This window comes from Callorhinus ursinus, unplaced genomic scaffold (assembly GCF_003265705.2).
Source record: "Callorhinus ursinus isolate GAN/ISIS: 27379988/994484 unplaced genomic scaffold, GSC_fseal_2.0 scaffold25, whole genome shotgun sequence".
NCBI classification, from domain to species: Eukaryota; Metazoa; Chordata; class Mammalia; order Carnivora; family Otariidae; genus Callorhinus; species Callorhinus ursinus.
This window is the reverse complement of record NW_027397087.1, coordinates 17842232-17856768: the sequence shown is the minus strand read 5'-3', so window position 1 is coordinate 17856768 and position 14537 is coordinate 17842232. Positions and strand designations below refer to the sequence as shown.

Here is a 14537-nt window from a genome sequence, read left to right as displayed (position 1 = left end):
GCTGTGGTTGACCAGGATACGCTCCCTCTCATCGTAAAGAAGAAATGTTACAGGGGGCACCTGGGTGGCTCAGATGGTTAAGCGTCTGCCTTTGGCTCAGGTCATGATCCCAGGGTCCTGGGATCGAGTTCCGCATCAGGCTCCCTGCTCAATGCAGAGCCTGCTTCTCCCTCTCCCTCTGCCATTCCCTCTGCTTGTGCTCTTCTGTCTATCTCTCTGTCAAATAAATAAATAAAATCTTCAAAAAAAAAGATAAAGAAATGTTACGGATCCTCAGCAAAGAGTAGGCAGCAGGAAAAATTAAAGAGCTACTTCTAAGTTTAACCTCTATAACCTAGCTCCATTAGTTTACTTCACGTGGAAATCACCAAAGTATCAGACATAACAGCATTTATACCCAAGTGTGAAAGCACAGCCAGGGGTCAAACATAAGTGAACTGGGAATTTCCATGTCACTGTATCCATCTTCTGGCGCAGATAACAACATAGGGTGGCTACATGTAAGAAGTAAAGGAGAACCAATACATAAAGGAAACCAAGCAAAAATCAAAGCCTGTCTGGAAAAAAAGAACAAACAGTTCTTCTTGAGAGAATGCTACAATCAAATTGAAACACCGTGAAACTCATGAGAATTCCCAGGATAACGTAATAATGTGCCTTTGATCAAGGGCTGACACCAAAGGCCAGTGGAATGATGTCTGTGAGATACTGTATCTGAAGTGGAGAAATACAGTCACCGTGCTCTTCTAATTGCTAACAGCACACATTAGGGCTGCATTACCTAGGTCATTATTCTTTGTGATGGCGGCTGCCACCCTTGTGCGAGGCCCTTGCTTGGTAAACTGATATCCAAACTTGAGGATCCTTGAATTCTCCTCAAGCATCTGGGCAATTTCCATCTCCACAGCAGTTCCCAGCTGCTGTCTCTGGTTACAGGTGCAGACACATACACAGGACGACCAAGAAGAAAGAGGAAACAGTTACTTGCATGGGAGAGATGCATAGCTACTTGCTGGACAAAAAGGTAAAGGGGTAAAAGTCTCACATTGAAAGGAATACAGTCACTTGAGACTTGCTCCTTGTCTAGAAGCAAAATCTGACAGCCAAATCTGCTGGAATACTAAACTGAAAAGACTAAGCCAATTATTTATGAAGGACAAGATGATTTCACATGTAAAATTAAAGCAAAACTAATATTCAGTGTTTCCAATTTACCCCAGTTTCTATGGTTTAAACAAAAGGGTGTTTTTAAGTAGCAAAACTCTCATAGCAATCAATCCAATTACTGAATTTTCTATTCTGGGATCCATTTCCAAAAATAATTAAAGATCATCAACCAGTTGGCCATTCTTTCTCAGCAGATTCTCAACAGGAGATCCCAAAGAAACTTCATTGTGGTTTGAACCATGGCCAGGAGAATTATCAAACCCTGAAGGGGTTATTGGGCTGTAGAAAAATCCCCAAGTTTTTTAAGTGGGTGAAAAGAGGTTTCTTGTTTTTTTAAGCTGAGGTATAGAATTAAAAAACTAAAAGCAGAATAAAAAAACAGGGGCATGTAAATATAGGAATTTAAAATTAATCAAAATTTAACTAACAAAAATTAAAATTCAATTTTTCCATAATATATTTATTAAAAAATTTTAAGTTAAAAAGTATAGGCTTGGGGCGCCTGGGTGGCTCAGTTGTTGAGTGTCTGCCTTCGGCTCAGGTCATGATCCCTGGGTCCTGGGATCGAGCCACACGTTGGGCTCTCTGCTCCGCGGGAAGCCTGCTTCTCCCTCTCCCACTCCCCCTGCTTGTGTTCCCTCTCTCGCTGTCTCTCTCTGTCAAATAAATTAAAAATAAAAAATCTTTAAAAAAGTATAGGCTTATTTAGAAAAGGCACATAAAAAGTGTATAAAATACAAAAGCTCCCGTCCCCCAGTATTTCCATTCCGCATAGAGAAAGCCAGTTTGGCATATGATATGTAGTCTTTTAAAACATTTTCTATGCATTCATATGTATACCTAATCATATGTACATGTATGCTTTTTCACATAAATGGATTATACTGGCATATTGTTCTGAAACATTTTTATTTTTCATTTAACATTAAGAACACCTTTTCCATTTCTACTATTCCAAACAGTGCTGCTGCAGTGAATTTCTCTTGCACACATAGTATATCCTAGGATATTTCTGCAAGTGTGCCTGTAGGGTAAATTAGGGCTGGGCCCAAGAGTAAGCATGTTTCAAATTTTGATACATTACTCACTCACCCTCAAAAGTATGACAGTTTTTTACTCCTACTAACAGTGTTTGAGATTTACTGTTTTCCCTACCCTGGCCAACATGGGATATTATCAATCTTTTTCCCTTTGTCATTCTAATAGGTGAAGATTTATATTTCACTTCTATTTATTTAATTGCTTTAATTTGCATTTCTCAAATTATGAATAAGAACAATTTTCTTATGCATCTGTATTTCTCTTTTTGGAAACTACCAAACTCTGTCATTTGTATATTTTTTTTAACCAGCCCATGGTTCCTTTTTTTTTTAATTTGTAAGTTTCTTATATATTAGGAAATTAGCCTTTTGTCAAATGTGTTGAAAATACTTTGTTCAGTTTGTCTTTTGACTTTCTTTTTGCTTCTCTTTTCATTTTCATATGGCTAAATTTATATCAATTTCCTAGATTTTATGTCATGTTTAGGAAGGCTCTTCTGATTTCTTTTATCAGAAATCCTTCTGATTTCTTCCATTTTATGATTTCATATATTTTCATATTTAAATCTTCATTTCATCTGGAGTGAATTTTAGTATAAGAATCAAGATAGAGCCCCAACTTAATCTTGTTCCAAAATGCTAATGAAATTGTCCCACTTTCACTTTATCTTTTCCTCACGGAGGAACTTTGCTACAAAATTCTCAGGTGCACTTGGATGTGTTTCTGGAATCCACTGTTCTGCCGTCTATTTCTATGCCAGAATCACGCAATTCTGATTGCTTTATTATATTTTAAAAATACACCTTTTAAATTTGGAAAATTTAAGTACTGAGTAGATGGAGGAAAAAATTTAGGGAGAAACTTTTATGTTCTAGGCAAGGCCTAAGGTCTAATTCTTTGCTCCTTTTCTTTCTTTTCACCCAGCAACCTGTCAAACCAGTCTCTCCCCAAGAAATTAACAAAATGTGGTATTTCCAGTTAGACAATAACAACTCTGGGTATCCAGTGGAGAGATTAGTGTTCTAAGCTAATGGGAAGGAGAGGCAGAGAAAAGAGATTCTAACCTCACAGTTCCATGAACAACTTTAGCTCACGATACGCTTTAGAACAGTGGGCTGTACTAAGGATTGAGACTTGAGCTGAGGCTGGGGCTGCCATAGCTATGCCTTATGCCCCTGGTGCTATCCAAGGGCAGAAGGAGCTCATGGGGGTTGTGGCTGATGGATGGGGAGGGATGACATAAAAGTCCCTTTACTTCCCCTCACAAATTTCACGCCTTTGGAGTCCTGCACTTGGGTAACATGCAGGATGGGCATGCTGATGGCTATATAAGGGATGTAGGAGCTGCAGAAAATTATATTGGGAGGGAGCATAGAAAAGAAAGGGAGAAAGTAATGTAACATAGGGCACTTTTCTTTCTCAGCCTGAGTCTTTTTATTTGAGGTCTTCTGTGTTACATAAACCCAGGGCAACAAATGGAGGCCAAAATTTCTTATAATTTGTCTGTTTCCCTTTTATAAGTCACTAAATACAAAGGAAAAAGAAAAATAAAAGTTTAAGCATACATTTCTTCTGTTTTTTTTAATGAACTTTTTTGTTTACTCAAATTTACTGAGCAGTTACCCATCTGTTTCATCAATATGCATCACTGATTGTCCTTCTTACATGGGGCATCTGATTAAATCATTACCTATTTACCCAGAGCCTAGCCACGGCAGCCTGCCCCAGTGACCGGCTCTCAGCAAGGCCTTCATTTCGGCATGGCTGCCTGATGCAAGGGTGCTAAATTGGTCTCAGCTACTGGCCCTGCCTGAGGAAACGGTCTTGCAGATTATTTTATTTCAAACCCTTCATAACACAGATGAGGAAACTGAGGTCTACTTCTAATAGCCTATGAGTCGATGAGCAGAATTTGGATGGAAATCAAGTTCTGACTCTGAATTTCCTCTTTCTTGGAATAAAGCAAGGAATTTTTCCGGTTGCTCTAGAAAGTCTCAATCCTTTTTCTTGTCAGAAGTGTAAAGAAGCTATTTCAGAGTCATATTGGGGAATAAAGTGCAAAAACTACACCATTCCATTCTAGATGATTGAAAAGGGGTGATAAAGTTGATGTAAGGGGACTTAAGAGAGCAAATTCAGGCTTCGTATTTCAGGGTCTTCTTCACATGCATTAGAAAAAGCTGCTCTAGTCTCAATGTTCAGGTTTCCATCTCATTCATTAGATGTAGGGTTGCCAGATTTAGCAAATAAAAATACAGGACACCTAGTTAAATTTGAATTTTGATTAATAAAAATAAATAATTTCAATAAATAAAAAGAAAAAAATATATTTTAGTATACTATGTCCCAAATATTTCATGGTACATACTTATACTAAAAATTATTTGTTGTTTATCTGAAATTCAAATTTAACTGTATTTTATCTGGCAATCCTAATCAGGTGGTATCTTACAAGGAACCAGGAACATAGTTTCTGGAACATTACTTCAGATACGGGGTTTCATAATGGCAAAACCAACATAAGAAGTTAAATACACTTTGGAATAAGTTATCCACTTCTGTCGTAGATGCCCTGGAAATAATATGCTAAGAGCTCACTCAACTGCTTCCTAATGCTAGTTCATCTGATAAATATTCCTGAGCTATCACTTCTTTTCTTTCAGTTCATATTTCTCTCTGGCTCATTTTCCTACTCTCCCACTCCCTGATGCCTCTTTTTAAATTTACTAGCAGCTGGACACACACCAGGATACATGGCATCCAGCTTCCTGAGGGTGTACGGCTGGGTGTATATATCCCCTTCACATATCTTCATTTGGGAAAGCTGCTTTGGTGATGCATCCCTTCTGGGGAGGATGAGAATAAAGCAGCACCTGTCTTCTGTAGCTTCCCCTGCTCCCCTGGCAGCAAGCCTCTGGAGGAGTCGAGGGGCAGAGGACCCGCCCTGAAGGAGCCCATGTGTCCTAAGTAGCAAAAAAGGATAGTAGAGCTGTTCATGGGAACTGTTGGGGGTTTCCATACTTAAGCAAAAGTCCTGGGTAGAATCCCGGGGCTCTATCAGCTCTTGGAGGGTTTAGACTAGGGAATTTCCAGACATGCAGGGGGCACTCTCAGCGGGCACTCTCCCCACTGTCCCTGCCACACCCCCCCCCCATAGGAGAATGCTCACAGCACAAGGCTCCATGTTGTCTCCTCTTTCTGGGCCATTGTAGGGCCCTTTCTTCCCACTAGACAGTGTCTAGGCCTCTCAGACTCACTGAGTCCCATGGCAGACAGTTCCCTGTACTGAAAGGAGCAGGGCACAGCACTATGCTGAGAACTGAGGCTTGCTGTCCAACAGCAGGAGCCAGCTGAAGCCAGCAGAGCCACTGGAAACACAGCAGGTGGATGCTGGGAAAAGGCCTTCAGGGTACAGGAAGACGTGGCCCTAGAGACAAGCCGCTTGCTTTGGCTGTTGATGGGAAGCTAAGAAACACTGCAACAGCTGAGACCGTGATCGCACTATGGGTGTGGCCTGCTCCTCTAAGCCAGACCATCTTCTAGAACCTGGATTCCTCTAAACAGGCTCTGTGGCCAGGCTCAGACTGCGGGAGTCCAGTTCTGCTCATTTTTTTTTTCAGCTCTGGCCACCTCCAACCAAGAGCAAGGAGTCTGTCTCTGGGCATGGCCAGCCTGCTTTCTCCTTGTGGCCCTAGCCCCAGTGAGAGGCAAGAGCAAGGCTGGGACAGGACTGGTTGCGGTTCCTGCTAGGAGGCAAGGATGATGGCTGCACAAAGTAGCCCTCAACACCTCCCCCTTCCCCCACCCTTGTGCCTGACTAGCTGAAGGCTTGGGGGGAGCTGGCCCTTTCTGTCTCAGGCTGCCTCACCGTGCATCGCGTTTGGTTACTGACATGCACTCCCATACACCCTCCACAAGCCAGCAGCTGTTGTAACTTACAGGAAAGCCGGAACATCGAATTGAGTCACAGAACTTTGGCTTTAAACTCACTGCCTTGTGGCCCCCTCTTCACATGCACCCTGTGAGTCATACCTGGTTGTCGATCTTGATCTCCGTCAGGGTGTCATTCTCTCTCAGTGCCTCCACCAGGGCCAGGATCCCGGACCCAGTGATAAAATTGGATTCGATGTTGAGGCTTTTCAAGGTCTTGTTTACTTTCAGCATATCTGCAAAAGCCTTATTATGCAAAAAAGAAGTAACCAGTAATGCTTGTAAAGATTTATTTACTGAACTCCCAGCTCCAAATTAAACACAGATGTTCTTTATGTACTTAAAGAAAAACTTAGTCAAATCAAACTAAGAATAATTCAGCCCAGCAGCCCAGACTTATGAATTTTGCATACCTGTAAAAGAAAAACTAAAACAAAAAATCCTGACACAGGATTACCAACGTTGTTAGGTAAGAACGTTGAGTAAAATCCCACTACCATCTGTTATCATTAGCAGTTTGTTTTTTTGTGCATGTGTGCATGTGGTTTTTGTTTGTGTTTTTGAGAAAAAGACATTTTAATATTAGGAGAAATGTAGAAAGGACATGATCTCAGAATTATTTTATTTTGTCCCTTTTCCTATGAATGGATAAAAACACTTTACCTTTGACTAGCATGTGGGCACTACTGATGTAGTCATATTATTTTCAGGTCATCTATAAATTAGAATTCCTCAAAGATAACTTTTGGAATATAATCACCATTCAGAGTAGGAAACCCACTAGAGACCCCCAGATCAAAACAAGAGATATATACGTGCACCTGCCTGTTCCCCTTGCACCCAAAGTTGGCCCCTGGCATGAAGAAAAGATGCCATTTTTAAATGACTGGAACTCTCACAGTGCAAGAAAAACGAAACAAAACAGAGGGCCATTACCTTGAAGAATTGTCAAAATACAGAAAAAAGACAGCCTGGTGAAGAAATGACCACAAAAAAAGCTGTTGCCTGAGACACCAGAGGTGAGGTAAGGGGCATCTCCTGAAAGAACTGCCTTCAGAACAGACTGGAACAGCTAGAGCAGATGGAGAGCACGTCGCCCCTCCCTGCAGCTTCCCAGGAAAAAAGCAACTGCCAGCACCCCTGTCAATGAAAACTTTCCTAGGAAGAGGCTCCAGTGAGGCCAGGAGCTGAGACAGAAGCCGTGCAGAAACAGAGGCACCCTCAGACCTCCCACGAGACACAGTGTGGGAGAAATGGAGAGGAGAGGCAGCTTTGTCCAGGAATGAACCCCTCCCAGAGTGAAGCCTTCCTAGCCGTAGACCTGTGGGGGACTCCCAGCCACCTGACAGCTCCCCATGCCTTCAGAGAGGGCTGCCAGTCAATCCACCTGCCTGCTCACAAAAGCATTCATTCATTCATTCATTCATTCATTCATTCAATCAGAAAAGACTATCAGGCTTCTACAGTGTGCCATGTGCCAGCAGCAGAGAAAAGAAAAATCTCTGTCCTAAGAGGGCAGTTGATAAATAAATAAAATACATAGCCTGTCGGATGGTGACAAATGGGAAACAGAAAGGGCCTCCCTTTTGAGGGAGAGGTCTGTCGGTGAAACAGACAGACACAACTGCAGAGGAAACGATCCTGGTTTACACAAAACCACCTCGTTCTCTATTCGCAAGTCTGGCAACCAGTGACTACCGGACAAAGTAGGAAAACCAACCTCATGGAAGAGAAAAGCCAAGTTGACCAAATAGGACAGCATGCCATAAAGGGAATAGAAACAAATGTAAAAAATCTAATTGTTATTCTCCCTCTTCTCTCCCACCAAAAAAAGAAAAAGAAAGAAAACACATTGTATCCATAAAATAAATACTGGCTATTGTGGGGAGAAAAAAAGAATTTGAACAAGAAAATGTTCTGAAAAGTTTAAATACTACATTGAAATAAAGAAAGTTAATGGACATCCAGAATTACAAAATGAGCATGGCTGAAGAGCACATTGGTGAGTGAGAACATAAATCTGGGGCTATTCCCAAGAAGGTAGAGTAAAAAGACAAAGCTAGAAAATATGAGACAAATGTTAAAAGATATGGGGAAAGATACAGAAGTTCAACATTCATCTAGTAGGAGTTTCAGAAGGACTAAAGAAAAAAGACAACACAAGGGAAGAAATTATAAAATAATAGGAAAAAAATTTCCTAGAGTTGAAGAGAGTTATGAGTCTTCATCTGAAAGAACCCATAGAATGCTCAGCAAAATGAGTAAAGACGACTCAGAAGTGGACACATACAAGTGAAATTTCAGAACTCCAAGGGAAAAGAGAAAGTCCTAAAAGTTTCTAGTAAGAAAAAATAAGTTACTTACAAAGGAACAAGACTCAGACCAGCATTAGTCAGTAGACAACAAGGCCCATGAAAACAGAGATTTATATATTTACATAGCCAGGTAGTTGTAAATACATACTGGTGAAAAGTTTTAAATTTTTACAATCAACCTATATACAAAACATAGATTATAAGGGCATAAAACATATAAAACTGAAATGCGTGAAAATAATGGAATAACTGTAATTTGGAGGTAGAAAAAGGAGGGATGAAGGCAGATTATAGAACTGCTCTCAACTTTTCTAATGGAGAAACAAAAATGATCTAACATGATAAATCAGAAACAAAAAAGTATGTATATCAGGGGCGCCTGGGTGGCTCAGTTGGTTAAGCGACTGCCTTCGGCTCAGGTTATGATCCTGGAGTCCTGGGATCGAGTCCCGCATCGGGCTCCCTGCTCGGCGGGGAGTCTGCTTCTCCCTCTGACCCTCCCCCCTCTCATGTGCTCTCTCTCTCTCATTCTCTCTCTCAAATAAATAAATAAAATCTTTAAAAAAAAAAAGTATGTATATCAGGGGTTTTCTACTCTGCCTGCATGTTAGAATAAATGTTAAGATATATAAGGTATTGGGCCCCACCCCAGATGAATTAAATCAGAATCTCAGGCTATAGCCTGGATTGCTATATATTTTTTTAAGATTTTATTTATTTATTTATTTATTTACTTACTTACTTTATTTATTTATTTATGAGAGAAAAAGAGAGAGTAAAAAGCCAGGGCGGGAAGAAAGGGAAAAGTAGAATTCATGCTGAGCACAGGGCCTGACAGAGGGCTCAATTCCACCACCTGAACCAAAACCAAGAGTCAGGACACCCAACCGACTGAGCTACCCAGGTGTCCCTGGACTTCTGTATTTTTAAAAAGCTCTCTGGATGATTAATGTTCACTAGGATTGACAACCACTTTTTTTTTTTTAAGTTTTATTTATTTGCCAGAGAGAGAGTGCACAGGGGGGAGGGGCAGAGGGAGAGGAAGAAGCAGACTCCCTGCAGAGTAGAGAGCGATGTGGGACTCCATCCCAGGACCCTGAGATCATGACCTGAGCCAAAGGCAGATGCTTAACCAACTGAGCCACCCAGGTGCCCCCCCTTTTTAAAAATAATTCTATTTTAGGATTGACAACCACTTTGATTAAAGTCATAAAGACAACAACTAAAAGAATGAAAAACAAATTGCTAATACTGATTGCTCTGGGGAATGGAACAAGGAACTTCTTAATTATTTTAATTATTTTTATGGTGGAAAACACAGGGAGAAGGAAGAGAAGGAATCTAACTTGGGACCAGAATAGCATTTCTCAACCTTGGCACCAATGACGTTTGAGGCCAGAGGATTCTTTGTTGTGGGACGTTGTCCTGTGTCCTACAGGATGTTTAGCAGCTTCTGAGACCCATTAAATGCCAATAGCACCCTTCCCAGTCATGACAACCAAAAAATAGCTTCAGACACTGCCAAATGTCCCCTGCAGGGCAAAATTACCCTGAGTTGAGAAGCACCAGACTAGAAGAATAATACTGTATATTAGTCAAGCAGTTGCTTTAAGTGCAAAGAAAGCTCGAAGATTTGGACTGACATTATTGTACACCATGTAAATTAAAGTGCATTTATTCATTGCTAGGTCCTTAATTAGAATTAAATGTACACATTTTAATTAGAGCATCAGAAGGAAATGCATCAGGCTTTTCCTTATGGACGCTCCAGGCTTCAGAATTATGTTCATTATTAGAATAACAAAATGGAGCAATTAGGCCTTTATAAAAAAAAAGGCTGCAGGACTTCCTGGCAAGTAGCCAGGATCTTGCCACTTTCTTTTAAACTTGAGAAAACACTTTTCTCATACCAAACAAAACAGGGGAGACCCAGCCAAACATAACCCTGGGCTGCAGGCCCAAGTTAATTTCAGTTAAGCAAATATTTAAGCATCTATTACATGTGCTGGGGATAACATCAGTAAAACAAAGACTCAATTTCTTAAATGTTATATAAATAGTTACAGTAGAAATACATTTTTAAAGAAAAGGTTTTGCTTTCTGTACTTTACAGGATTACATGGATTTTACATGGAAATCCAGTGTCCTGCATTGTCCAAACCTGCACCATCCAAAGGGTAGCCTCAAGATACATGTGGCTCTTAAGCCCTTGGAAAATGGCTGGTCTGAATTAAGACATGCTATAAATGGAAAACTTGCACTGGATTTCAAAGATGTGGTATGAAAAAAAGTAATTAAAATACCTTATTACATTTTCAAATTATATTTTGAAATGATAATATTTGGGATATACTGGTTTAAATAAAATATATTATTAAAATGAATTCCATCTATTTCTTTTTTTTTAATGTGGCTACCAGAAAAATTTTAAATCATACATGTAGCTTACATTTTATTTGTTATAGACAGTGTTCTCCTAAACTCTTGACTTTTATGTGGCATTATTATAAATAGTAAAAGTGTTTTTTATTTTTTTTAAAGATTTTATTTGACAGATACATAGCAAGAGAGGGAACACAAGCAGGTGAAGTGGGAGAGGGGCTCTCATTTTATTTGTTATAGACAGTGTTCTCTTAAACTCTTGACTTTTATGTGGCATTATTATTAATAGTAAAAGCGTTTTTTATTTTTTATTTTTTTTTGAAGATTTTATTTATTTATCTGACAGAGACATAGCAAGAGAGGGAACACAAGCAGGGGGAGTGGGAGAGGGCGAAGCAGGGTTCCTACCAGGCAGGGAGCCCAATGTGGGACTCGATTCCAGGACCCTGGGACCATGACCTGAGCTGAAGGCAGACGCTTAATGACTGAGCCACCCAGGTGCCCTGTAAAAGCGTTTAATGTATTTGGACGTTTTCTGCTCCCTGCTAGAGATGTGGTTACACGGAAGTGCTTGGGGCATTGTGAACTGAACTTGATTATAGGTCACTTAAATGCACTTCCTGGCTAGTCTACATGCTGGGTAATCTCAGTGAAGTTACTCAAGCTCTATGAGCCTCAGTTGCCTCATCTACAGAATGCGGATAATGCCATCTCACATAGACATAATTTGCCTACGTTCACAATAACCCCACAAGTGCCTCACTGAATCCATTTCTGAACTTTATTTTCTGCAGTTTTTAAAAAAGTTTTATTTATTTATTTGACACAAGGGGGGGGGGGAAGGAGAATGAGGGGGGGAGGGGCAGAGGGAGAGGGAGAAGCAGGCTTCCCTGGGAGCAGGGAGCCTGATGCAGGACTCGATCCCAGGACCCCGGGGATCATGATCTGAGCTGAAGACTTAACTAAATGAGCCACCCAGGCGCCCCTCTGTTTCTGAATTTTAAAAAGAAAAATTTCTTGAAACTCTTTGCTTTAACACTGGTCTTTAATTATTTTCTTCTCTCTTTTTTAAAGTAATCTCTACACCCAAAGTGGGGCTCAAACTCAAAACCCCGAGATCAAGAGCTGCATGCTGTATCAACTGAGCTAGCCAGCCAGGGAGGTGCCCCCATCTTTAATTCTTTGCAGTGAGTTGTTCAGTCATAATCACCGTTTGAAGATCTCTATTGCCTCTGGGGTAATCAATTTTCAACCTACAGAAAGGTTCTGGCATGGCTGAAAGGAGAACCATCTGAGGGCTGCCAGGTGAGGTCTGGACCATAGGAAGCCATCTAGGAATCAGGCCAGAGAGGCTTGTCTCTTCACACCCTTAAGGACTGCAACTATTCCTTACAATTGTGTGGTGTGCTTGTCACATGGTATGCAATCAACACATGGTTGCTGCGTTAAAAACAGTATTGAAGAATTTATTAGATTTAGAATTTTACTCCATTTAGCAAGTTATCTATTTGACCGGGTAGAAGAGTTAGACTATTTGCTAGTGCTGTTGTCGATGGCCTATAACATATTTCCATCCCTGCAATTTTACTGTAATGTATTATATTGAAGTGACAACCATTTCTTTCTTTTCTTTTTTAAGATTTTATTTATTCACTTGACAGAGAGAGAGACAGCAAGAGAGGGAACACAGCAGGGGGAGTGGGAGAGGAAGAAGCAGGCTTCCTGCTGGGCAGGGAGCCCGATGCGGGGCTTGATCCCAGGACCCTGGGATCATGACCTGAGCCGAAGGCAGACGCTTAATGACTGAGCCACCTAGGCGCCCAAAAAATCATTTCTTTATTCATCCCTTTAGTTACTTACATACAAATGTACTGTGAATATTTTGCTTTATTGAAAACAAATCTACTAAATGACAGAGATCGTAAAAATCGTATACTGAAAAAAATCCTTAAATTGTTATTTTCACCTTTACCAATGATCTGGTTCTGCTCTTTTTCTATTTTAATGATACCTTTCAAATTCAAAACTGCTTTCAACTTACACATTTACATATGTAATAACTGCTGGTGAAAACATCAATTCTGTAGCTTAGTCCTTCTTCCATGAGTACTTATTTTATATATGCTGTGGTCAGCATGGAAATATTCTTGATTGCTGAGAGGTCAGAGGGCATGTTCATTCATTCATTTAACAAGCGATGTTTGAACATCTACTCTGGGCCAGCCCTGTGATAGTTAGCCATTACTTTCTTATTTTATTTTATTTTATTTTATTTTTTTAGGGGTGGAGCAGAGGCAAAGAGAGAGAATTTTAAGTAGGTTCCACGCCCAGGGCACAGCCTGACTCAGGACTGGATCTCATGACCCTGAGATCATGACCTGAGCCGAAATCCAAAGAGTCAGATGCTTAACCGACTGAGCCACCCAGGGAGCCCCCATGTCACCTGTTTTTAATGCTATTTTAGGTCTTCTGACAGACATGTTACTTTTAATCACATCATCAAATCAAGAAAACTTGTTTTTCTAGCTTGATTCAAGGGCTGAGCATGAGATGCTGTAGAACAACAGGCTGATGCTCAGGCTCCCCCAAATTGACATATTTTAGCAAATGTATCACAGGGAGACACTGTGTATAGATACAGCATAGCTTGATGGCTAAACCATCCTGCTTGTAGAACCAGAAAAACCTGGTGGTGCCACTTCTGGCTGTGTTACCCTGGAAAAGATATTTAACCTCTCTGAGCCTCAGATTGCTCATTTGTTAAAGTGGGCGCTAATAATAAAACATACTTCATAGTATTACAGTGAGGATTAAGTGAGCTGACATGTGTAAAGCACCGAGATTACTGCTGGCATTTACTAATTGCCCAAGAAATGTTAGCTATTAATAGTAATAGCACTGACGGTGCTAATAGTTGTAGTATTTACTTGGGTCCAGGGGCTTCCTTATTTAGCTGAATTACCTGAAATGCATGGAAGGAACCGGCTTTCGGTTGGTTATTTTTTCACATTCTGGTTAACAGTGTCAAAAAAGATTTTAAAATCTGGATATTTTTGAAACATACTAATCCATTTCAAAGACTAAAATGAAATATACTTTTATATGTGCTGAGTTCCTGTAGAGTTGGGGGTCTTTTAATATCCATTGATGTGACAGAATGTTAATGTAGATACAGAAGTTTCAGAAAACTTGTACTAAGCACAGAGCAAAATCTAAATGTTTATTTAGCTCAATGACTAATCCAATCTTATTTCTTTCTCCTAAAAGTGTAGTGCTCACAAAATTTTAGTTAATTCGAAGTGCCTGACATTTGGCTTCTGTTTTATTGTCTCATTATAACTGATTGTGTTTAACTGTGTAGAAAATATATTTACCAGATCTAAAAATTGTTAATTGGTAAAACAAATTAAAAATAGTTTCTATTGAATTAAATACTTTCATGTTATATTTCTTTTTTTTAAAAGATTTTATTTATTTATTTGAGAGAGAGAGAGAGAGAATGACAGAGAGAGAGAGCACGAGATGGGGGAGGGTCAGAGGGAGAAGCAGACTCCCCACCGAGCAGGGAGCCCGATGCGGGACTCGATCCTGGGACTCCAGGTTCATGACCTGAGCCGAAGACAGTCGCTTAACCAACTGAGCCACCCAGGTGCCCTCATGTTATATTTCTTTTTTTTTTTTTTAATATATTATTTATTTATT

General features: G+C 40.2%; 1 protein-coding gene across 1 annotated transcript in view; it reads right to left on the bottom strand.

Moving 5' to 3' along the window:
- Window positions 1-746: 746 nt before the first annotated feature.
- TMOD2 (tropomodulin 2) overlaps window positions 747-14537 on the bottom strand; it is a 70291-nt gene continuing 56500 nt past the window's right edge. Inside the window, exons 9-10 of the mRNA XM_025884132.2 lie at window positions 6241-6384; window positions 747-926 (exon numbers count right to left, since the gene is read on the bottom strand). Coding sequence (XP_025739917.2) covers window positions 747-926; window positions 6241-6384 — 324 coding nt within the window. The remainder of the gene's footprint in view (window positions 927-6240; window positions 6385-14537) is intronic.